A 24941-nucleotide genomic window follows, 5' to 3' on the forward strand; every position below is an offset into this window, starting at 1 on the left:
ATTGGCCATAAACAACGATCTGCGTTATGTTAATTCATGTGAGTTGACACTGGAAGTTATTTGCGAATGACTGAGAATTCACAGTACTGTCAAAAGACACCGACTGATAAATCATGGGCAGAAGTCGGGCGAGTGTCTAACGTGCAAACAGCGCGCTGTTTCAACTGATGCTCTAGATGCGTAGAAACAAATAGTGCTACAATCGGGGACTTTTTATTCGTTATTGGTGCAAATACTTCGTTAATGAGATATAAAGGTGGAATTGTATCGTGCCGCATGCCGTCATTACTTTTGTCATAACTGCAAACTAACCAACCCCGCCGCGGTGACGAAAGATTAGATATGAGGACATTAGAAGACATTTGACACCAAGATGAAAAAAGTATCCATCCAGTACCCGCCTTGCTACCTCTTTTATCATAAGCATACAAATATTTGTCCTGACGAAGTGATTAGGGATGATTTAAAGAATTCAAACAGGTAAACGAAAATACAGTAGTTGGTTGTGAAACGGTGACGCGCGGGAAGTTTGATCATCGAGACAGTAGTGGGAGAAGAATCAGGCTACCGCGTGACAGTTCCTGTTCAGCTATATCTGCGATTTCTGATAGAAAGGGCCCGCTGGAAAGAAAGAAAACGATTAGCTTCACTAAAACAAAACTCAGACCAGTGAGTTCGCAGTGATGTCACAGACGACCACAGTAACTGCTATTGCTGGAGATGAAAGAATGCAAGAAGGGTACCCAGTAATTAGCATACACGCAAGACCTGGACGCGTAGGGGAAAGTTTGGCATAACAAATTACAACATTTATTACTTCAAAGAGAGTCAACAATGGTATAAACAATATCTGGGCATCGACGATTATCTGCAAATCGAAGATTGCATCTCGCAATGTGCGTTTGTAAGGGATGGTGAGTAGTTGCAAGGGATGGTTTAGATAGGGCGAAGCATAGCTTATATGCAGCTGAACTTAACGAAATAAATTATGATGTTACAGATGTCATGGTCAGTACCAGGGGAACTTCCATATATCATGTATCGGCCTATAATTATAATTACGTCTGTTGTCGCTGGCTTTTGTATATCATTCGCGGTACAAATGACATTCTGCGAACAATAATACTTTCTTTGGTGCAATATGATGGCCATCGCGCTTTCGAAACGTCGTTTATTTGGACTGCAGGCTAATATCTTTGATGTGCCGACATGCCAAGTGAATTCTAGAAATGTGTTTGTATATCTGACATCTATAGATTGGCGCTGATTAGTGCGCAAACAGGCATATATCTATCATGAATATTTATCATTATATATACCGGCTAGTTACTCAAATGTTCGTTACACTTTCCTAAATTTGCGAGCTTCGCAGGTAAACATTTGGTAACCCCGCCATTTGTGGGCTGGCTTACGAATCCAGTAATTCGATATCGCTATTTCTATGGTATAAAATATTATGTTTATCTCTAATTTCTATGGTTAAAGACATGTCATTAGGACCGAGGTGTAGATTTTATGTGAGTGATATATATGTCTTATTTAATAGCAATGATATACATCACGAAGATTTACGAATATTATTTTTGTTACTGTCTTGTCTAATTTCGGAGACTACAATTTGAAAACGGCTGATCGTTTTTGCACGATTCGTGAAGAGCACATGCAGAAGCAAGATTCAAAAAAGGTTCAAGCCCTTTTTTGCCATAGGTACTACTAAGGAATATTATAGTTTTGATAAAAAATGGGCCTGATGAATCAGCGAATTTTATACGCGATTGGTTATTTTATTTGATTCATTCGTAAGTTTTTCGAATACGCGCGACTAGTTATTAGATTTACTAGTGACAGAACGCAATCACTTTCAATAACGCTATCGTGCAGCTGAACAGATACCCCACAACCTATTCTGAAACGGGCAAGATATCCGTCTTCGTAGTATCTTATCTGTCGTATTCAGGCGGGCATATTCTCCTAATGATGTAGATCTAATGAATCATTGTTACAGTAGTAACTATGTGTTTGCTTGACAACTTATCATGAAATGTCCGTCAGAATGAAGCAGGCTACACATTTAGTGGTATCGCTATAGTCCAAGTGTAACTATTTTCTCGTCGCATAGACCGAGCTCCGTTGCAGGCGCATCCGTTGGTATGCGCTAAAGCCCCGTACACGGTGTACGTACGTGTTGTACACCTTTGGCATTTTCAATTTTTAATATGCTGTGGATCATCCGAACTGTAACTGCCAGTGCAATTGAGAGGCCATCTTTATAGTTTTTGATTGTGATGCGTTCCTGTGTCGTATCCGTCGACGCAGCCTAGAATACTGAAGCGCTCTCCCACCTCTTGGACATTTTGAGACTTTGAAATGATTGGGACTGTATTTTCATGTCTCAGCTAATCTGAGATATCGATTCATTTCTGTTTACTACACACTTCCGCCAAGCTGCTTCTAACTAACTATTCTTAAAATATTTTTGATCATAGATTCTGCACACATGCGAAGAATGATTTGCTACTCTTATGACAAGTCGGATTCAGTGTCAAGCAGCATCGACAAGCACCCTCAGCACATTCCGGTCACTGCAAACCTATCGGATCTCGACGAGCACAGCCCAGATTCCACTGCTTCGACGAGCTACTCAACAAATTACGAAATGGTGAACGGTCCGACATCGCAACGATTGAATTATCACGTCACAGACGCGTCTACCTCGGTACCGAACGACCACGGTCGTCAGTTATATTTCCCTCAGTCCAATCAAGTTAGTCACGAAGTTACCAGAAATCACAACAATGAATGGAAAGACAGTTCAATGTATACTTATCCTGGGGTTTACAATCGAATTCACAACGACGGGGCAATTATGCCAGGCAGAGGTCGGGGCTGGGATGTCCACGCGGAACTTTTTCAGTACGGCAACCCGAAACAGTTTTACTCTTCGTATCCACCCGAAATGTACGCCCCGTCGCGCCAACAGCATTACGAGACCTCGCGGCGTAATCACGCAAGTGCAACCAATGCAAATGGACAATATTTACAAAGACATCCACTTGGACCTTCAGCGGATCGGAGTTATCCATTGGAATCGTCCACAACAAATTCTGTTACTTCGCAACGTTACCCGTACGACTGGATAAACAAAAACTCTTACGCACCTTGTCCACCACCTGGTAGGTGTTTTTTGACATATCTCCAAATCTCCTTCGCCTGTCTTATTGAAATATAATAGAAAGTTAGTTCGGTTGTAATGATATCGTAATGACTTTTATGTGCTGGAATCAGCCACTCGTGGTCATACTCAAGAGAGGATTGCAAACGGTGGTTCTGTTTACAATGTAATAACACTGATAGCACCGCGAAAGCAATTCATTATGACGACTTGATTCTCGTCAATTCGCAATGAATAACATATCAGCGGTGACAGCTATGCCCTTCCTTTTTGTAATTCCCGATGAGGTTTCGGTTGGTAAAGTTATTGATTCACTTCACAAATATACCAATAAATGTTTAATAAGAAAAACCTATTTGAAAATCATTATAATTTGGCACGATTCATTTGACTGCATAAAAGATGATAGGTACTCCAATGACGCATTTGTAACGTCTCTCACGAACATCTGGCTGGTGCGGGTGGCTAAAAAGTTTGTACCAAAACGAAAATTGATTCGCAAATGAGTAAAAAGACTAAAATGTGCCTAAATTTTGTTGTCACGTACCTATGCGGGGTTGGGTACTAGTATAATTGATGTCTTTTGATTAGGGCGATTTTTTACTCAAAAGACGGAATATTTTGACCTAAAAATGAGAATTTTGACATGTTCTGACGTTCAAAAACTTGATTTTGCCCTCATGTATGTAACTTCGGCGTTTTCGCACGTAATGTTACAATTGTACTATACTTATCTTCATTTCTGGTTGGAACTGTCTGTCCTTACGAAGTAGTTTGGCCTGAAAAAACTTATATACTTGAAAACTGACAAGTTTTTACATGAAAAAACTTTATTTTAACGAAACGTGGACCTATGAAGAATTTTAGTAGTTGCATCACGCTTTATGGCAGAAATAGTTCGTTGTAGTACAATGAAAGATAATTTCGTAGATTCTCGGGTAAAAAGAGTCTGTCCTAAGAATGGAGAAAGAACGTTCAATAGCAGCAGTTGTTCGCTGGAAACACTGAAGTTATGCGTGCGTTCCTGGTGACACACCGTGTTCCTTCATCCTGACAATGTTGTCTACATCACAATTTTTCATCATGTGCTTCTTGATATAAGAACTAATGTCTTGCTTCAGTTAGGATATTGCGGTACGTTGAACATACCACCATGTCAACCTTTTTGTTTAATTTGACCGTTTATGATTCACAATAAGACAATGGGCCGTCTTCAACGGTGCGCCTATAAAGTAGGCTACAAGATGTAACATGTAAAATGATAAGTTCGCCGACAGAGCAAACATCTACGATACGAACGAAACACAGGTTGCAACAAAATTTTTATTTTGTAAACAATTTTGACAATTTTTTGAACAAACTACAGTTTTTACAACATTTCAACTTGTTTTGCAATGTCAAAAAAAATCGCTCTAGCTATGATGCATAATAGCTCGTACAATGTGCATGTAGTTCAATTTCCCTTATCCCTAGAAAAAACTAATATACTTAATACACTGTTTATACGCCATTTTACTCAACGATGGCAGTGTTGGTACAACATCAAGTAGATGAGAACGTATCTAGTGGGAAAATCACAACCGGGCTGCGGTTATTAACCCTTGCTATATATATATCGTTATTGTTTCCATTGAAAGCCACAATTACAGTATTTTACTGAATTTGCTGAGAGCTAGAATGCCTAAAGGGTCATAGTCCTGGTATAAGTTGAGTATAAGTGAAATCTGAATTACATAAAACCAGCCAGTTCGGCATAACGCAGACCAGTTTTTAAGTGCGAGTCATACGACACGGGGTACATGGTACACGCGTGTTGTAGTGTTACTTACTATTACAATATTTCAACCGCAACATTTGTTTACATCAAAATTAAGATCATCCAATCCCTTCCTGTTCTATCGACATACAATGATTAAGCCGCTTGATACATCTGTGAATACTACTGCTATGATAGGAATATATTTCAGGCAGCATGTATAATTTGTTTCCTCAAAATGTAAACAATAATCATCGACACTAGCAATTTCGTTGGCCGTTGACAGTTGTTCTTAAATGAATTGTGTTGGGCATGATAATTTGATTATTGCGGTGAGATGGTTCTTTGACACGGTTCTTACTTTCGGACTATATCGAGCAAAATATAGAGACCGCAATCGAACGATTTCATAGTCGCGTTTTTGTGTGACGATTCCGACCCGGAATAGACCACGCCAGCTCGTGATTCAGCATAAATCAAATGAGTTTATAATTATTCGCTGAACTTACGATGAACGGCATCCGCCATTTTGATACACACGTCGAAATCGATGGGAATTCATAAAGCTAATGGTCAAGGTTTTATGACAGCTCTGGCGACTCGCAACGCCTCGTAAAAGACCCGCATCTTGCGTGTGACGACCTAAAACTATTTTCGCACACGTGACATTTATGGCCGTCGCCTATCACCAGTTAATGATGCGTGCGTTCGAATGTATTAGTTGTACCGAGCAATTATCGGGTTTATGACCTCATACTTTTATGACCTCGGGTTTTGCGACACGAAATTGATTGTGTGAATTCAATCAAGTGAGCCGGCTCTCCGCTGTCAAACGGACAGCGGGGTGCGTCGATTGAGCTTCAAGAAATATCGCAACGCAATTACATATTCATTGTTGCAATTTTACGCTTGCAGCGGGAAAAACGCGCACGAAAGACAAATATCGAGTGGTCTACTCTGATCACCAGCGGCTCGAATTGGAGAAAGAATTCCGTTACAGTAAATACATCACCATCCGCCGGAAATCGGAATTAGCCATGCAGCTGAGTTTGAGCGAGCGGCAAATCAAAATATGGTTTCAAAATCGGCGGGCGAAAGAGAGGAAGATCACGAAAAAAAGAGGGGACGGCACTAGCTCGGACGAGATCAGACTAAATTCCACTCCGGAGCTGACAGAGTGCGTGAAGTCGCCCCTCGACTCAAACCACAGTCGTGTTAGCAAAGACACGAAAGATAATGCCATATCTCTCGCGAAATATGAGCATAATCACTATTCCATGGGTGCTGTGGAACGACATCCCACAGCCACAGAAGTTTTTTCGTCCCTTTCCCAAATCAGTGAACTATCCCTCGATAGAGATTTCAGTAAGACTACGGACGTCGAAATGTGTGGTGTTACATCGCGACCTGTGGCGGTGCCGGTATGCGCGTCCTTTACTGAACATTCTAATGACGGCGTGTCTTTTGAAAATGCGTCTTCGGAAGACCTTTCCTTATCGGGTGAATCATGATCTTTGTGACAATTTGGCGTTACCTAATGACGCAATAAGTCGGAGATATACAGGTGTCAACCGCTAGCGAATTGGTCAAGTTTGGTGCGTGCTTGTCCCAGTGAAGAGACTGGCGGGCTGGTGGCGTTGTGAAGGCAGTATAACGTAGATGCCACGTACATTGTTTGTGAACGCAAGCTTGGTTAAAACCAATTTGCGATTCGATTATGATCGAAAAATGGCGAATCTCGCGCGACAAACGAATCCTAGCAACCACCTGATTGACATCCCCATTCTCTACCTCTAGAAAAATAATGACAACCTCCAAGCCCTAATGCGATATATTTACATTTAATACATATTTGTGCAAATAATATTCGGCACGTTATATAAATCCCACGCCTTCAATACACATTGGCTTTTTCGAATTTTGGTGGCGTGTAATGTAATCGAATCGGGCAAACAGAGCTTGTGCTTGTGCAGTAAGCTTACTCTTCAGCAGCATGATTACGATTTTTATTTGTTTTACCTAACTTCAAACTGTCTCGTGCGCTCGTCTAAGTATGTGTTTTTATATATTTATGTGTGTCGTTTTGTACATATATATATTATTTTGCAGAAACGGCCAAGTTGTTACTTTTATACGGTAATTCTCAAGTCGCAACGCTATACAAAATAATGCTGTCGTAATCGAGCATTCCTCTATTAACCGCACATTCATCCTGGAGGGCTGGGAGTAAGTACCAGCGTCAAGGCACATAGTAAAGTCATGGCGTCCTGTATAGGACACTATGGTATAATGCACTCAATCTACCCCAAACTCCAAGTCCTTTCTACTAAGTACATCGTACCTGCGCAATGGGTATCGTGGTGTTGAAAAATTGTGACTCAAAAGTGTTATAACTGGTCCATCGACAATGTACTTGTACAATGTGCATTGTACAATTGTAAATGTTAACATGCTACGACGCTAGAGCATGTGGGCTAAAGTCACGGTTAGTTTTAGGATTACAGATTGCCTCGTGCTCACTGTCGTTTTTCATTGTCTCTCATGCTCTACTCTCTGGTAACCGTTGTTACTATTCCTTATGTAATAAAATATAGGTCTCGCATCATATCTATCGTAGCTCCCTGCAGCACAATTACCATCGCCAGAAGCATTCTGGATACATCTGGAGGCTACAAACATACCTATTATACCCCCCTGTACTTTTAAATAGATTTGGTCAGCTGGTGCAGTGTCATGCTGTTCATATTAAAATATTTGGATCGTGTTCTATGATGTTTGTAATGATTACTATTTCACGGCTGAATATTTCGAATATTGCAGTATTCAGAAATCGACTGTCACTTGTCGACTCCATTCATTACGGTGATACTCGGATTCGAGAACTGGAATCGTCGTGGCCATGAGTAACTCCGCGCTGAGCATGCTGGCATCAACAGGGACAACGACGTAACAAATGTTGCAACCGTTCATTATAAAAGTGTCACTAGTTATTAAATGTGTTACTGTGGTACAAATAAGAAACCCAGCTGCATTTCGAAAAGTGTGAATTCATTCGAGAAATTGCGTGTTACTGGTGTAGCAGAAGGCAATGAAAAGAATCATATTCCTACAAAGAAACTTACGATCTATATATATATATATGTCGACTACTTCGCACTGCAATTACGATTCCGATCTTTATCACTGCCGACATGACGATATAGTTTGATACAAGGCTTTTCGCCGTGAACGCAAGTGCGATAAATCAACGACATACGGCTCTGCGAGATACGGGACTTGTGATTGCGAGGGTTCACAGTCATTACTGACCATAAACTTTGCCTCGCTTGATGCATTAGGTGCTTGAACTCCACGTTTGTACCGTCAGAGAGGATTAACTGCAGAATAAATGAGTGGCTGCTTTCAGCAACAGCGATTCATTTCGTCCTGATATTGTATGTATGGTTCTAACTGAACGACTTGACCATCAATGTTGCTGAATAGCAACCCGACTATCACTGCATCTGCCTTGCCCTAGAATGTACCTCACATCGTGCAAAGCTATGTATTCAACGTGAGAAAGCTCCACAAAGGATAAATATAGAGAAATTATAACGTTTTGCATTTGTTTGAATGAGATAATTGCTAATGGTTCAACGTCGTAACGTAAGTGCATACTGTGCCAAATGAATAGAAATGAATCTAGCAAGTGAAAACGTGAACGCAAAATTCACATAACGATGCACGTCTTCGAACTTTTCTGTGAGCCCGCGCTTCCCTTCGACGGCGACGAAAGCGATTTGGATACCTGAAATACAGGAATTGAAATTACTGTTTGGTGTAATCGACTGCGTTACGTTGATTTACCCCGTTATTGGTAGCTGACGGCGCCGCGTGAGATGAAGTGAGTGCTCTTTGAGCCGCCTGTGGTTTGTGACAATGAAATGGATGGTTAATGAACATGAACAATGATATGACAATGCAATGGAAATTATCAGTAAGTATCATGAGTGAAGCAATTGGCATGGTATGTGTCTAAAGATTAGAATCACAAACATCGCTATCGAATTATCGAACTGAACTGGGCACATCCATGCGATATATTGGGGCTGTTTGTCGTGAACGGAATGCGTGCATTTCCTATTGCGTTCTGTGATAGATTGAGTGACTGAGTGTGTGGGTAGAGTTGAATATCATCGCTAACGTAGATGATAAGTACCCACCAATTCAATGTCGTTCAGCACAGACACACGGTGCAGGCATGTGAATCTACGTTAGCCACGCTTGTTAATCGCGATGTTGCGACCACAATCACGTCACAAACGTTATCAACAAAAAAATTGAAGACAAGCCCATTTTGTCAAATTAACAAAGGAATTAATCACCAATAAAGACTTGCACAAGCCTTCACATCTCTACGATGGAGCTCTAGTTATCTATTGTGTTATTTTATTGTGACAGAATTATAACTATCGTTGTTCCGTGAAACTGGTCTCGTTTTAGGTTTGATACTAGGAAGGACTTAGTTGCTTTCGAGTTTGTAAATATAACAGTTCGTCCGCTGCTAACTGCAACACGCTCTACCTTCTTGGATTGTTCATAGGGCGTTTCATCTTCTTCGCGTATCGTAGTTGTAATCCGCTTAGTCGGAGATCCCATTGAGCTCCTATGGTCGGGCTGAACTTCGAAACTGTACACGCTAAAACCGTCTCCGTCTTCGGGCTGTGAGAGTATTCCGTTACATCCACTCTTGCCATATCAATTTAGCGATATAATTCAATTAATCACCCAGGCACTAGCTGCTAACGCCTTACTACAGGAGCTTTTCAACAATTACGTCACCCAGCCGTCGATTGAAACCTATATTTCAAGGTTTCCTTGGCCGACTTCTAAAATCTAAACTACACAGGAATATAAACTATATGAAGTAATTTCGGAAATGCATTTTCACGCTTTCAAATGAGTATCCGCACGAGAAATTACTTGCGGATTATGTTAAATAAAACGCGACGAATCATTGCAAAAGAGATGATGTGATTCCTTCATTCGTCAACTGGATGCATCAATTCTGCAACTAAACCTCGTCAATTTGATCGCAATACGTTTCATCAAGAAATGCGAATGGAATGTCAAAGGTTTATCAACTAAACTGATGTATTTCTATCTCATGCTAGTATCCTCCTTCGTCTTATATAAGGCTATAACGTGTTTTTGCCTTGACTAACTCCGTTCCATAAACCGATCAATGCTGCCTATATAAGGTGCGTACCGACCGGATATAGAATTCCGTGCTATAATTCACGAAAGCCTTCATCCGGTTAGGTCAGGTTAGATTTTCCTTGTGGAAAGGGTCACGAAATCCATTATCGAGAGAAATTGAAATTAGGTACGCGGAATTGTCTGCGAATGCAACGATACACAAATTTCATAATTTGGCCTAATTTATGCTATTCATTACTCTACAATATCCTCTAATCAAATTACATTCGTGCAATTATGGACCACCGTAAGTTATGGGTGACTAAATTACACAGACGACGATTGTAAAAAGGGAAATTTGCTTTTGTCCCTACGCTATCTCAACACTCCAGGTGTTAGTTCTTTGCTTTTTTTATGCTTAAAGACTAAGCACTAAGCAGTCGTTTGTTATTTCGGCGGAGCACAAAGATCAACACACTGAATTATTTCCAAATAATCGCCGTAGCAAGCACACGAGCAACAAGGATCTATCTACAACATCCGCTATCAAGTCCATGCATCATCGACCCAAAAATTAAAGGAAATCTAATCTCACGTTTCTCTCTCGAATGAATTTCTGAGCTTGGAGCATCTGTTCAATTTCAATCACCACAATTAGAAAAGCACTCTCGTGAAGTGTGCGCGGCACGCTTGTGCTCGTTCAACGCGTTGGGAAATCCAGAATAAACCGCGTTGAGCGACAAATTACAGTTCGCAAGCGCCGTTCAGCTTTGTACGGGGAAGAGGTACGCGATATGATCATTACAGTTCCGAAATCGACAGACAATGCGCGAACAATTGCGTCCCTGCTGCAGATCTGGACAACTAGATAATTCTAGTAATTTAATTAGACTATAATTAGAGCGAAATGCCGGTAATCTAATTATAATATAATTTGTGAAATAGATTCTGATTCGATATGAATGCATTTCTTTCTGATGTAATGTGAATTTAGGAATTATACATCTATTCAAGTTTGGATGTATAAAGTGTGTAATTCTTACTCTAATCTAATTTTCGAAAGCCGAAAATTTTCTAGTTGTCCAAGTCTGCCCTACTGAAGCAACCAACATTCAATAATTTTATTGATGAACGCGCGATAATATTCAAATCTAAATAATCAACACCGCGATGCGTTTCACGCTCGTGTAAAATCGGACGGATGTTCGTATCCCAATCCAACGCCCGAACCTCGAGATACGCAGCAGCGCGACGCTGCCAATTCTCTTTGACGACGTCTGTCAGCTCCCGTCAAATAAAGGCGTAACAACCTACCTGGGTGACGAGTCTAACCTTACTCTTCAGCTTCGTACCGCTGCTGAACGCCACAGCGTGGACCGCGCGCATGAAAGGTTCAAACTGCTGCTCGGAAGATGGCTTCTTGGCCCATTCGTCGCAGATCTCCTGTAGATTGAGAGCAATGAAATGATATTAACAGTTTTTAAATGTATGTTCACCTGTATGAACTAAGATGGCCAGTAATCAAGTACTTCTACGATTCCGAAATACTAGAAATAGGTTTTTCCTTCTTTCACAATTTTTTCAAGTTCCTATGTTTTGCACTATTTCCACTTTTACTTTACATTTTTTTAGATAAAACTATATACTTTTCAGACTTCCTATTTTGTAGCAAGTATTGCATCCTTTTATCACTGAAATCGTCGTAACAACTTGGCAAAATAACCCTTTTATCTAGGGTTGCATCTAAAACTAATGGTGCTTTAAAATACTTTTAATAAATGCCTTTAATTTTTTTAATGCTGTATATTATGCCAAAACTGTGTAAATACTTTCGAAAAACATGTAGTATGAGCCTGCAGTCGATTTGCACCCGATATGGTCGACATATACTAAATTTCAACCCTCGAAATTGTCGCCTGTTCAACAGTAATAGCCTGTTGTATAATTGTAGATCATTGGTGTACGGAAAGGATGGTCTGATGATGATGATGAGAGCCGGCGGTAAAAATGCTGCATAACGATGTAGACCTGGTCAATGATATTTTTGGGCCCGTTTAAGCATCAACTCTTTGACAAAAATGACCAGCCAGTGAATCAAGCCGTTTCACCTGTATCCTCTTTTCCTTCCGCTCCAGACGCAGAAACTTGGTCTGCAATGTATGCAGTTCCGCACGCTGCTGCGTATCGGCGAGGGATATGATGGTCCCTCTCCGCCCTCCGGGCGGCATGCTGGTGGCGTGCATCTGCGTGTCCATCTCTTTGAGTTGCTGTGTACATTGACGTTATGAAGGTATATTTGCGAATCCACGACTTTGAACTGTATGCAATACCTTCGTATTCAGTTTCTTAAGGCTGGGATCAGGTGCCACGTCGACTTGAACGCCGTACGCTTTGAACGTGATGCTTTGCGTCTCGAAGAAATCCAAGTATTCCTCGGTCATTTTCGGGATTGATATGATTCGACTGTGCTTGAACTCTGGCCTCAACGTCCCCTGGAAATAGTCATCAACAGAGGTGGTCACTGGTCAGTAACGAAGTACTTCTACTTTTACGGCGCATTCAAGAAGATTTCACCTATCATTTCACTGTACTTACTCAGTGCGATTATGGTTAAAAACTGATTCCGATTATTCTTAAACGTTTTTAGTTTTATAGGAAAAACTAGGCATAAAATACGACCTTGAGCACCTCTGTTCATCAGTCACGAGACGGGCCGGCGATGAATTCTCTTGCCTATAGTTCACATTTTACAATATGCAGATTGATGATTTTAGAAATAACATGTCTTCGTTTATATGGCGTCACAATGTAAGGCTTAAATGCGTATTTTTGTCTGTGATCCTCTCAGGTTCTCGACTAACACGCATTTCTGCTACCACCTTTTTCATAAGTGATAGCAAATTCGTACGCAGGCCATACAGTTGTTGGAATGCATGTTGATAATTCCCATCTATATTGTGTAATTCTATTGTCACGCGGTTTCTTCGTTATGACTACGCATAGTTACCGGTACAGCCGACTTCATCTGTCATTGTTTTAAAAATCCCATTGTTACGTCATAAGTTGCCAAATTTGTTGTCACTTCAATCTCTGTATATACTTTATATACTTATTATTGTGCCGTTAACTCTTTGATAAAGGGCACGCGAAAAATGTTCGGGTTAAATAAACCATACTGCTGCAAGGAATGGAGTCTTGAAAGTAATATTCAACATCAATATTGCATTTCGCCAAATTACCTTTATGACTTCTGTCGTTGTGGGTTCCTGATCATTCAGGAACTTGTACTTCACGTATATTCCGTTTGTAAATCTGGAGTTGTCAATAGATGTGGAACGAACAGACACCTGCGTGCGGATAAAATGATCGGATCAGATATCTCATCAATTGTATTGTCGAATCGCTATACAGACCTTGAAATAATACGGCGATCCAAGTAACTCATGGGGGTCTTCAACAAAGTTTTCCTCCTCGAGAAGGGGTTTTCCTTTGGGGTTGCATGGCGATATTACTATATTCATTTTCCCTTCCTCTTCACCCTAAATAGGAAATCAATGGAAATGAATATTAGAAAATGGAAGGTTAGAATGAGTTGTGTAATTTCGCTATATAGCTTAAGCGGCAATGGCGGCTTACTGGAAAGAGGTTCGGTTCGTGACTAATCTGCATTTGTAACGCATAGGTAAAGCTAAAACATGGCAGAGTCACGACAACATTTTTGTCTTATTTGTAACATACGGCGAAGCCTCGCATTTCTGAACTGGTCTCTAAAATGCAACAGCAGAAGTGATTTCCAATAAAAAAATATGTTCATTATGTTTTCGTTCTTTTATCCTTCTTTTGATACGCACTTCATATTGTGCACCAGTAATCTATAGTAATGCATAAGGTGTGTAGAGAGATGTGTGATATGATGGATTTTAGTTTTTGTCACTCAAGCGAAAATTTGGGGTTACCCAAGAGCTTGGAGATTTTCGTAAGAGTACCTCAGGTTGTTAAAGATGAAGAGCCACTTATATAGATTATATGATATGTTGGCACCCAGTGGTGGCTATTGGGGTGGGCGAGGTGGGCGGTCGCCCGGGGTCCCCCCTGGTCGAAGGGCCCCCCTCTTTGGTTCATGCGCTTTTTTCAGGGATTATAGCAAAAAAAAACATGGAAATCCGTGTACCAAGCAAGAATATGATTCCGTACAGATGTGTCAATCATCATCAAATCTCTGCATTTGTTAGAAAAGTCCCGTATCCCTATAATCAGCACGTCTCTGCATGCGGTAGAATTACTTAGTTTTGATGTAGTCTATCCTTGCACACATGCAATAATAGATATATCCGAATCCAGCATCTGGGCAAACCTTGACGCGGTGAAAGATAGCTAATTATAACATATGCGGGAGGGGGGTCTGGGGGGCGGAGACCCCCAGAAGTTACGGTTAGATACTTATAGCCCCCCCCCCCCCCCCGGTAAGTCTCGCCCGGGGCCCCCCCGTTTACAGGGCCACCACTGTTGGCACCCAACAGTATACCACTGGGAACATACATGGACGAAATGGTAACTGCTTACTTTGTAGTCAGTGATAGGCAATCTATCATCAAAATCCAGCGCGTACGATAGTGATTGCAAGAATGTGTTTGACGACCCAATCAAGTAATCCTGAGGGGGATCAAAGAACGGGTCCTCTTCTTTCTTCATTGTTTTGTAAGAATCATCGCCGTCGACGAACTTTTGGTAAAGTTCCTAAATCATATTACGGTAGATGTCAGCATGCTATGCGATCGACGGTTAGCGACTACTAAATCTGTTGTACTTGTATCATGTATCTTCTGTTGATAAACTGTCCTCTTTCCCACATCCACACGTTCTTGTTGAGGAGATTAGTAACACGGACCATCACCCTGAAACCAAACCACAAAGTGAACTCGAATGCAACATAGAATTCGCGTATAATAACAACAAATCTTTTATTGACAACAACATACCTCGTTTCCTTGTCGTCCGGGTCAGATATCAGTACCAACTCGAACTGCCGGTATTTGTTCAATTCTTCCGAAACCGCATTGACCTCTCCTATCATGGGAAGGAGTTCGAGGACTTGCTCCTGTGCTTTTTGTTGATCTGTAATAAATTCTCTCGAAATGTCATTCTGATTAATAGTCATCGGCCATCGCTCACCGATGAGCCATAGACGGAAAATTGTTTGTTTTGGACGCTCCGAATTATGTCTCGAATTGCACCGCCAATCAAAGTCATATCTAATAATTGTAACTTTGTTGTTGTTACGTGTTAAGGAATTATGCGGCGGTTGTATACCGCAATAAACTGTGGTGATTTAAACATCATGGAGTTGCGTAAGTAAGCTGTATAACGTCAAACATCAAACTGTAGTGAAAACGCTTCATACCTTTCGAAAGCCCACTCTGCAGAGTCGAAAAACCGCTGTTCTCGGCCAATTCCTTCTGGGCGAAGTCCCAGTCGATCGTTTCCGGGACACCCTCGGCCAATTTTTTGTTGAGCGGATTCACGAAAACGTAGAGGTGATTTGAGCCTACACAAGGAAAAAGTATTGGTTAATCATCACAGTATATGTTTCATGGGTAAATGGTTGAAATTTGAAGTAAGAACTGGCTACAATCAGTATGCCTGACTTGAAATGACAAAATTGTTTGAAATCATCGACCAGAGCTATCTATGCATGAGACATCCATAGGCCTATACAAAGGACCTAGTATTGATGAAGCTTTCACTGGAATGATTTGAGCTCCGAAGCTTCAATTCGTAACATGACATTCGAAAAGAGGGTGCAAAGTATACTATCTAAAAATATTTCATTGATAGGAGAGGTTATTATGGTCTGTATCATCAAGGTGTCTTGAAAACAAAGACATATATGGAGTTAGAACCATCATTTTTCATCATCGTGCAATCCCAGAGTATATACCCCACTCCACCTGATCGTAAACTTGAAGTAAGCCATGATGCCCTTACCGAAAATAATTCTGTCGTTGTGATCCAATTTTCTTTCGCCGGTGAGAGGAGTGCCATTCACTTTCGTTTTTGCGCCTGGACTGCCAGGTTTGATCACAAGTCCATCGTCCTCGTATGACAACGTCGCGTGTTCTTTTTGGATGCTATGAACGAAGGATGGCTTGCATTTCATTTCAAGGCCGATAGATATAATTTCAGATAACAATGTGTCCCCAGAGAATTGTCTTTATGATGCATGGCATCAAGCGGGGTTTCTTTCGCGTGCTGCTGTCCATCATTTCAATTTTTAGCACGACTTCCTGACAGTACCCTTTACGCATATTTCTCACGAAAAGTCATATTATCGGTGTCCACATGGCATACGCAATCACCAAATTAAACCGCTTTCTAAAATAAATAAGAACTTTAGAAACTGACATTATGTATGGTAAGGTATCTCCAAGTGAACATCATAATTCTTAAAATATAATCAATGTCGTATTGAGGAGTTGAGCGAATGCTTAGGCTACTTGATCCGTCCGAATTATGAATTATTAGTTACCTTAACCCTGTTAGAATAATATCGGGTTTGGGATCCGCGTCTTTACGTCCTACGAGAGTGGGCTTCTGTTGCGAGAGTCCGTGAATTATGACTCCCGAAAGCATCGGGTCCTCGTTCAAGTTAACGAGATGGGGAACCGCCCTTCGCTTCTCTTTTTGCTTTTGTTCTTGTATAGCTCCCTGTTCTTCTTGTCGCGCCTGTAAAATTAGCGGTTGTGGTGGGTCGGGATATAGTTGCGTGCGTACTATTCAATTCACTTGCTTTGCAAACGCGAAAATAAACATTTTCAATTTCCAATCCAGGTAGTATTACTTATTGTAAAACACATCTCATTTGCAACACGCCAGCTTTTTGTTTTAAAGGGGGAAGGGAAGTGTGCTACTTGTTCTAAGTATTTACTTGATGTCTATGTTTATCATGGTATGTTTACGAAGAAGCAGGAGATAGCAGGAGACATAGTATAATCTACGAAGTGACTCAGCTTATTTGAATACAAAGTCATTGCATTGTGCGAATATATGGAAATGAATGCATTAGCGAGCCATGGCATTTTAACTAACCTCCGCCAGTTTTTGATCCCAGTTCATGCCTTCCAAATCAGCTTGGTTAGCTACGAGCTGAGCTCGGATTTCTTCTTCCATCTGTTTCTTCATCTTTTCAATCTCTAAATAACACAAATCAGATGCTGGGTAATTCATATTTAGGCAGCGATTTCTGGGCTAAGACAAGCGTGCTCTTAAAATAGCCCACGGGCCATCATATCTAAATAAGTATGTAGCCGAGTCTGGCCATGGTGTGTCAGCCGCCCTAAAAATTCTGGAAAAGAACATAGCATACCGCAGAAGCTGCAACGAAAATAACACCCGGAAATGCCAGTGTTCGTCATTGATGCCACCAGGCCAGTAACCAGCACTGGGGAATTCGTAATGTTTGTCTTACCTTCTGGGCTCATTCCTTTCTGACTGACCACTACCCCTGTCGTCAAGGACTTTTTCAATCTTTCATTCTCATCACGGAGTTCGCGAATCAACTTATCGATCGGGTTTTCGTTGATGACGGCCTTGTTCTTGATCTTTTTCGCGCGGTCCGCGTATCTGCATCATATAACTTCAGTAAGCTCAATAACGTGAACATATTTGATCCCACATCCAGGGGATTATGTAATATCGCTAATATAACTTTTTCGCCCTGAAAATTTATCTTTCTACGCGTATTCATGCCTAGAAAACTTTTGAGTCAACTTGTGATTATTGACTTCATTTAGGCCTACCATATTTGCACTACCAAGAAGAGGACATTTTTGTTGGCCAGAAAAAATAGAATTGTTACGTTCGTTTCGGTTTATTAGCAATTTTATCAGTTCAATATACCACAAAAATTGCGATACAATGAAAAGATAGGAAGGTGTCGCAACGACTTGTAGTAGTCTTTGAAATCAGACACCCACCTTGGCCTAAGCATTGTAAAGAGGAGGCATGCACACTGAATGAAAAGTAAAAGAAGATAATATAGAAAAGCAAGCGACAAAAATTAGGTGGCATGTCACAGAAGGCGAGAACGATAGGTCAGGTCGTAGTACGTTTAAGATTGATGATGTTTTGTATTACCTTTGCATAGTTGCAGGCAACAGTTACAAAAACAGACACAAAAACAACATATCAAACATATTTTTCAGATTGAGCTTTCCAATACTTTGCGGCTCAATGATCATTTTTAAAGAGTTCGTGAAATTGATTACACGAAATATCATCGAAATTATGTATAGCCACCAGGATGCTCGAAACTGATCCAACTGATGGGTCTGTTAAGTTCGAACTTGTTGCATAACAATCGCGAAAGATCCTCGAATGTAAAAAAGGGCAGATGTTACAAAGGACGTCGAATAACGCTAGCAATAACTATCATCAAGAAGGTACGGTTAGTGGGGAAATTTGTTGGAAAACCTTCTTTAAACCAGCAATTCAGAAGGTTTCATGACTACAGTAAATTTTTGGAAATAAATAAAGCGTCTCGCCTAAAATTACTGTTGAAAGTATAAGGAATTAACTCGAAATGCGAAAGAAGCGAACATTTGAGCGTTCTCGGGACCATTCACTTTTCTTGCAAAAAGAGGACAAATCCTCCTAAAAGAGGACATAAGGTAGGCTTACTTCATTGCTCAGTGGGGTATTTCGCAACTATACTACTAGAGAGCTAGAAAGATTGACATAAATAATTACCTCAAAGTGCTCAATGTCTCGTCATAGTTGATGTCTGCCGGAGACAATGCCGCAATCATAATCGTCTTCGAGTTACCTCCCAGCGCGTTCATCAGCAATTTTGTCAGTACCGAATCTCGATACGGCACCAAAACCTTCTTTTTACCCATAGACTGGTCTGCTAAAGCCTGGATGAGATATCTTCTTGTGACGGGTGTACCGGATTACGCAGATTGCAGATGATCATACTTACCGATATGACATTACCAAGCGCTGATAGAGACTTGTTAATATTTGCGCCTTCTTTCAGACGATCGCCGGTGGCTCCAGTACTGTCAGCTCTTTCGGAACCTGGAATGTTTGGTCAAGTTGGTTTGTCAAAAGACATGAAATATTTTTCCGATAAGATGTATGTATGTATGTATTAATGCGCACAACACAGTGGAGCTTATCGCCTTTTTAGGCCTTGTGCTCCACGACACGAGTTCTTTGGTTTTTGTAATCTTGGGAACGTCCTTCAATTTCTCTCGCAGTCATTCTTCATTCACTGTCGCTCCCATGCGTCCCCATCGTGGTCATTGCTGCCGACTTGTAGCACGGCTCACTTTCCTTCTGAGCTTTTCAGTGCACTACCGTAGCAGTGAGGTCGGCGATGAGGAGCCCAGAGAAACCTCCGACACATAGAAGTTGGTCAGAACCGAGATTCGAACCAACGTCCATTGGTGTCGTGACCCTAGTGTTTAACCAACTGCGCCACTCGCAGTTCCGATAAGATATTACTTTCATCAACTCGATTCTGTTTTGTTATGAGTGCGTAGAAGTTGAAAGCCAAGTGCAGTATTACATCCGTTTTCCGGAGTAAACTTAAATGTGGATACACCATATTTTCAGTTAACTTTATAGTCACATTCACACGCAAACCGTTGGTGCAGTGTTAGATAGATGGTAAGTATGTCGTCACCCACGACATCAGATCATGAATGCCACAATCATCCATGTGGAAATGACTTGAAAGTGAGACCCGGATCCGCATATTGAAGCCGCAACAGCATATGTCACCACTTCACGCCAGGCTTGTCACTGGCCGTCACAGTCTCGACGGACTCACCTGCTAGATCGACCAGGTTGATGCTGGAGCTTTTCTTTGTTTCTTGACCCGATTCATTCTTTGTGATTTGATCGAAAGTGATTGTGACTACAGTGTGAGCGCGCGAACTGGTCGCGTTCATGTTCGTGGAAGCCACAGTTCGGTTATTGGTACCTGGATACAGTACAGGAGTTTAACATATAACTGTGGATGTCAATGCAGAATCAATAGAAGGCAGTAATAGTAACCAGTTGTCAGAGTTAAACAGAAGAAATCCGTATACTTAGATATGCACCAGTAAACTCAGGTTAGTGGAAGTCTATACCCGGGGCGTGTAGAGGTCGATTCAAAGTAGAATTTTCACACACAACGATATTGGAGATTTATATACGATTCCACATCTGGAATTCATTTCGTATCATGCCCGAATCCCAGTCGATAATCGACAATGACAGAAATCACGCCAAAGTTATGAGAAAATTGTAAATTATTACAAAATCCAAGTTCAAGTCTTGATCCTGTTCCGACTGTAAGCCGACCAAAATCTTCAAATCGTTTTTTAAAATTCAAATCCATTTTCAGTTGCTCAAAACATCGGATGCCTCATGCCTCACGTCTCTGGTTGTTGTTAGTGACTTAAGTGGGACATCTAGTGATAGTCGAAGAGCTTCTTGGTTGGAGGTACAGAACGTCAATATACAATTGAATAGTATATTCATATTGAAATGAACCCGAATATTCTCGGTGACACACTTCAGGGGTAATCGTCAGCAACTAGTAGAGAATAATATGGGAGAACATTGTCTATGAACAATCGTATCACAAAATAGGACGTCACCGGCATGAAATTTCGAATAATCGGGGCGGAGAGAGCGCTTGCTCAATGCAATGTTCTTAGATGGTACACAAACTCCTTCTGTAGGCACAGACTTGGTTGGCGTATTTTGATAAAAGTCGACTCCAAGGCACCCAAATGAAAGTGTGAACGGCCTCTCAAACACGGAATGTGTCGTCCCGATGATTTTTCGCACAAACAGGATTATCCAAAAAGTGTTTGCCAATGGCAAAATTTATTCCATTAGTGAGATTCGTGAATTGTGGGAATGGGAGAGTGACTTGCCTTCTTCCATTCTCCGTTCAATTTCCTTATAACTCCCGACAGCGACCTTCTTCTGTCCATCTGCGTAAAACAGGCCCAGTTTCGGATTCTGTCGGACCGGCAATCCGCCCTTCGGATTATCCTTGGTCAAAAGATCTCGGACTTGTTCGTTGTAGATTTCCAACATGGAAAAGGTCACTTCGTGTTTCTGAGAATTCGTAGCATAAACATCAGTGGTGCGTGTCTATCAAAATGGCACAACGGCACTCACGACATTGTCCGGCGCTCTGTCGATGGCTTTGAATAATTCATCGCACGTTATCGGGACAATACCTCTGGAAAACACGACGCATAGTAACAAATGTTTGTATGCTACTGTTATGGTAACCCAGGGAATTCCCCGATTAGGTGTGTTGTGTACGGTACACGGCACATAAACTTTGACGTACGCATCGAAGGTCACTGACTAATGTCTTTGATGCCGATGGAGGATGTGTGGTTCGTGCGAATGGCGATGCAAATACGGCTTTCTCGTAAATTATTCGCGACACCCGGTGTTTTTCATTCTAGGTCAGTCGTGACTGCCAACTTTTATAATTTACGTAACAATTGAACATACACATCACAGGTAGTATCCTACATCTCGGTAATGGGATATTATCCCATAGCGTAGATTTATTTGAAGGCATGGGTATTGGGCATTGGACATTGGACAATCAAGCGATCTTCATCTTGTCCCAGTGTACTTGACCTACGAGTTAAGGGAGTCACATATATTTCTTGTATGGACTAGTCATTAAGGAATCTAATGCATTTTCTTGAAAATGTAATTGTATTTGCTTCAAAATGAGCATGAGCAACCATCGAAAATTTCTTTACCTGTTCTTGCCATATCCCACCATGGAATAAGATTTACCAGATCCCGTCTGCCCGTACGCAAACAAGGAGCAGTTATATCCTGGAATTATACGAAAAACAATGGTGTTTGTTGATGCAACAGAAAAGCGTCAAAATGCAAGCGATATTTACCTTCAAAGGCGTTGTCGAGGACTCCTTGTCCAAGATCGTCAAACACACGTCTCTGCGTCGCATACTTGTCGTTGTCGGCCACTAAGACACCGTCATCATCGTGGAAGCCGTCGTGTGACCTGAATCAACAGAAAAATTAATATTATCGATTTCAATAGTGTGAATCGTGTCAATCTAGTCGCGGACGAAATATGGGTGAAAAACCATGACATTCATTTGAACTGCGAAATGGTACGCCATATGTTTTTGATTATCCAATCGTAGACGCGACAGGAGACGCGATTGAAAGGGGGTTGTAATGTGAACTGTTATGCCTCTATTTCTTTTCATATAATTCATAGGTTCGCGTTCAACAATTAACAATACACTGTGGAGGATCTTGGGAAATATTATAATTCCGCACTATTTTCCGCCGGATTTAGCTCAAAATATCACGCAACTGTGGTTGTAAATAAGAAATTGGCTACGTCCTCAGCCCCGAAACGTGCGAGAGCGAGTTCATAAGCCTGTCTTCCTGCTTAATAGCAGAATGCGCTAGGCCTGATACAAACGCAAATGATATTTGGGTCCAGTGGTTCAAAAGCAGTGTAATATTTATAGACTTACAGTGATACATATTTTACCATTACGTAAGCATCCTAGATTTTGAGATATAACAAAGTGACATAAAGCAACTCACCAGTAGGAATAATCGAATGCAAACTGCAAAAAAAAAACAGTTTAAGATTTTATGTCCCGCAACTATACATCATTACTGCCATCTAACCAACGGCTCATCGGTATAATCGTTTAAAACTCTGGTTCTTTTATTGCACGATGTACACCAGGGGTGTCAAACCCAACTTGGGTCGCCGTTGGATTCAAACATTTTGATTGCTCGGGGTTCGGAGTCGGAGCAGTCATATGATTCCAAAATATTACTTCCAAATCCACACCTTAGTGTCTCACTGGAGCGCTGTATCATCGAAGCTATACATAATAGTCTTGTACATTATATTACCGATCACGCTAGCAACACCGTTATTCGCAATCGACGGGATTGGCAAAAAAAGAGATGATTGGCCAATTGAATACGTTTGTAAGCCAATAAAACATTGGCTCTAACGACGATATAAGTTGGCATATTGCTATGCTCTCTTTGTTTCCCTGCGTATTCGTTTTGAGGAATACAAGAGATTTAACTGTAAACACGAGTGTTGGAATTAAGTGCATTATTTTTAAATCTCTCAACACTCTTTTGTCATCACATTGTCAATGTCACTGACGTATTCATAATTTGAGTCAAACCAAACACTGTCGTCCGATGGCTGTAATGAGGTCTATGACCATGACCATTGAACATTCTACTTGATCGACATTTGCTGTCTTGTATGATTATTTGCGTCGGAGCATTTTTTGTTAGAAATGTGCTAGATAGTACAAGCATTTTCCTATTTACTCAGAATTGCTTCGCGAACCGGACTAAATCGTCTGGCGGGCCGTATGTCTGACACCCCTAATGCACACACTTAACCCTAATTACAATATACATTAACTATAACTAAGCATAAAATACCGGGCCCTGTAATGCACACTGTCCATTGTCCTGTGGTCAAATCGTGGCGACGAAAAAAGATATCGAATATCGATGAAAATTCTAATGCTATTGTGTTTGACTTGGGGGCGATTTCAAACAACTCTGTTCAGATTTCTCTTTCATTGATTAGACCGCGGAAGATATAGATATGTATCTCAGGTCGACCGCGTGGACAATGGACATTGTGTGAATTTATTTGTATACGTTATACAAGCAAACTATAGATTTCAGTTGAGTCATAGTTATTGGTGGTTTTCTACAGCATAAAACAAGTACTCACTGTTTTAGGCTCTTCACCTAAAATATAATGCGTAAGTGTTGAGAACCCTTATGAAATGTGACATTACATTTGATCAGAAGCAACTAATTCCTGATCAGACATTGATACATTTGACAGCCGTTGATTGCGTCAGAAACAGCGAATTGTTGTCGAATTGGGATTGAAAGTGGTGATTGCGATTAATGCTTGGACGCCAATAATACATTCACAACTGATTGTCATGTTAGAATCACTGCACGATATAGTGCTAGAGATGACACAGGCTTTCGTTCGCTATTATGACTCACGGTCACTGACCCCGTATCAAATCTTTAGATCGTCTTATACCATACGTTATTCATAAATATGCGATTTCGGGTATCATGAATGTACTGGATTAGTACATATTCATAGAACTTGTCGATTGCATGACGATAAAAATCGTTGAAACAGTTAAACATATAGTAATTACAAACGCCTCATAATTAACATTCGTCTCAACCGGGAGGATATTGGCCTCTCTTTACGAGTACCGCATTTTTCGCCTACTTAGAATGGTATACGAAAAACAGAATCCACTCCACCACAGGGATGTATATCTGCATAGGAATTGGTTCGTTTTGATTTTGTGAACATACCTTTCGGTGCTTCTGGATTAATGATAGACGTTTGACTGCCCTTCATTTGAATAATGGCCTTGGCATTTCGATCCTTTTCTCTGAACAAAACGTAAGGCATTCAATCCAACTGCTATTATTATTATTATAACAGTATGCGTATTTATATATGACACAAACCTTTGGTTGAATGGGCGAACTCGCACCGCTACCTTAACTCTGGATATAAATAAAACAGGTTAACTCCGGATGGTATCATAGTCGGGTGACGTAAATGACAGACTCACCCCTCGCCGTCTGTCGACATGTTTCTGGTGTAGTGATGTGACACTACTCGTATTGTTAGAAAAATATATGTATATTATAAAATATATTAGATATACTAAAAATGCATCCCTGAAAAGGAACACTACTACATTACTTGGATACTTTTCTAGTTCTTGA

General features: G+C 40.9%; 2 protein-coding genes across 4 annotated transcripts; one reads left to right on the plus strand and one right to left on the minus strand.

The window, feature by feature from the left end:
• Positions 1–8739, plus strand: LOC145456863 (uncharacterized). 3 transcript variants are annotated; one of them, XM_080334999.1, is made up of 3 exons: positions 1–896; positions 2487–3173; positions 5844–8739. In XM_080334999.1, the coding sequence occupies exons 2-3, from the start codon at positions 2498–2500 to the stop codon at positions 6437–6439; spliced, it is 1272 nt and encodes a 423-aa protein (XP_080191125.1). In that variant the 5' UTR covers positions 1–896; positions 2487–2497; the 3' UTR covers positions 6440–8739. The 3 variants fall into 3 exon arrangements, with proteins under 3 accessions (XP_080191125.1, XP_080191126.1, XP_080191124.1); XM_080335000.1 differs by lacking the exon at positions 1–896 and adding an exon at positions 916–1684; XM_080334998.1 differs by lacking the exon at positions 1–896 and adding an exon at positions 917–1707.
• Positions 8459–24941, minus strand: LOC145456859 (kinesin-like protein KIF28). Its single transcript, XM_080334995.1, has 29 exons — positions 24785–24941; positions 24678–24716; positions 24519–24598; positions 23902–23918; positions 22725–22747; positions 22046–22164; positions 21896–21974; positions 21288–21351; positions 21038–21224; positions 19939–20091; positions 19084–19181; positions 18852–19018; positions 17572–17726; positions 17193–17296; positions 16633–16829; positions 16092–16234; positions 15508–15651; positions 15086–15221; positions 14914–15001; positions 14670–14843; positions 13520–13645; positions 13346–13453; positions 12437–12598; positions 12215–12373; positions 11421–11549; positions 10702–10737; positions 9492–9629; positions 8775–8831; positions 8459–8715 (listed from the first exon to the last, which is right to left on the minus strand). The coding sequence occupies exons 1-29, from the start codon at positions 24802–24804 to the stop codon at positions 8638–8640; spliced, it is 3180 nt and encodes a 1059-aa protein (XP_080191121.1). The 5' UTR covers positions 24805–24941; the 3' UTR covers positions 8459–8637.

Source organism: Botryllus schlosseri, chromosome 15 (assembly GCF_051294905.1).
Source record: "Botryllus schlosseri isolate E-star chromosome 15, Bs_hap1, whole genome shotgun sequence".
NCBI classification, from domain to species: Eukaryota; Metazoa; Chordata; class Ascidiacea; order Stolidobranchia; family Styelidae; genus Botryllus; species Botryllus schlosseri.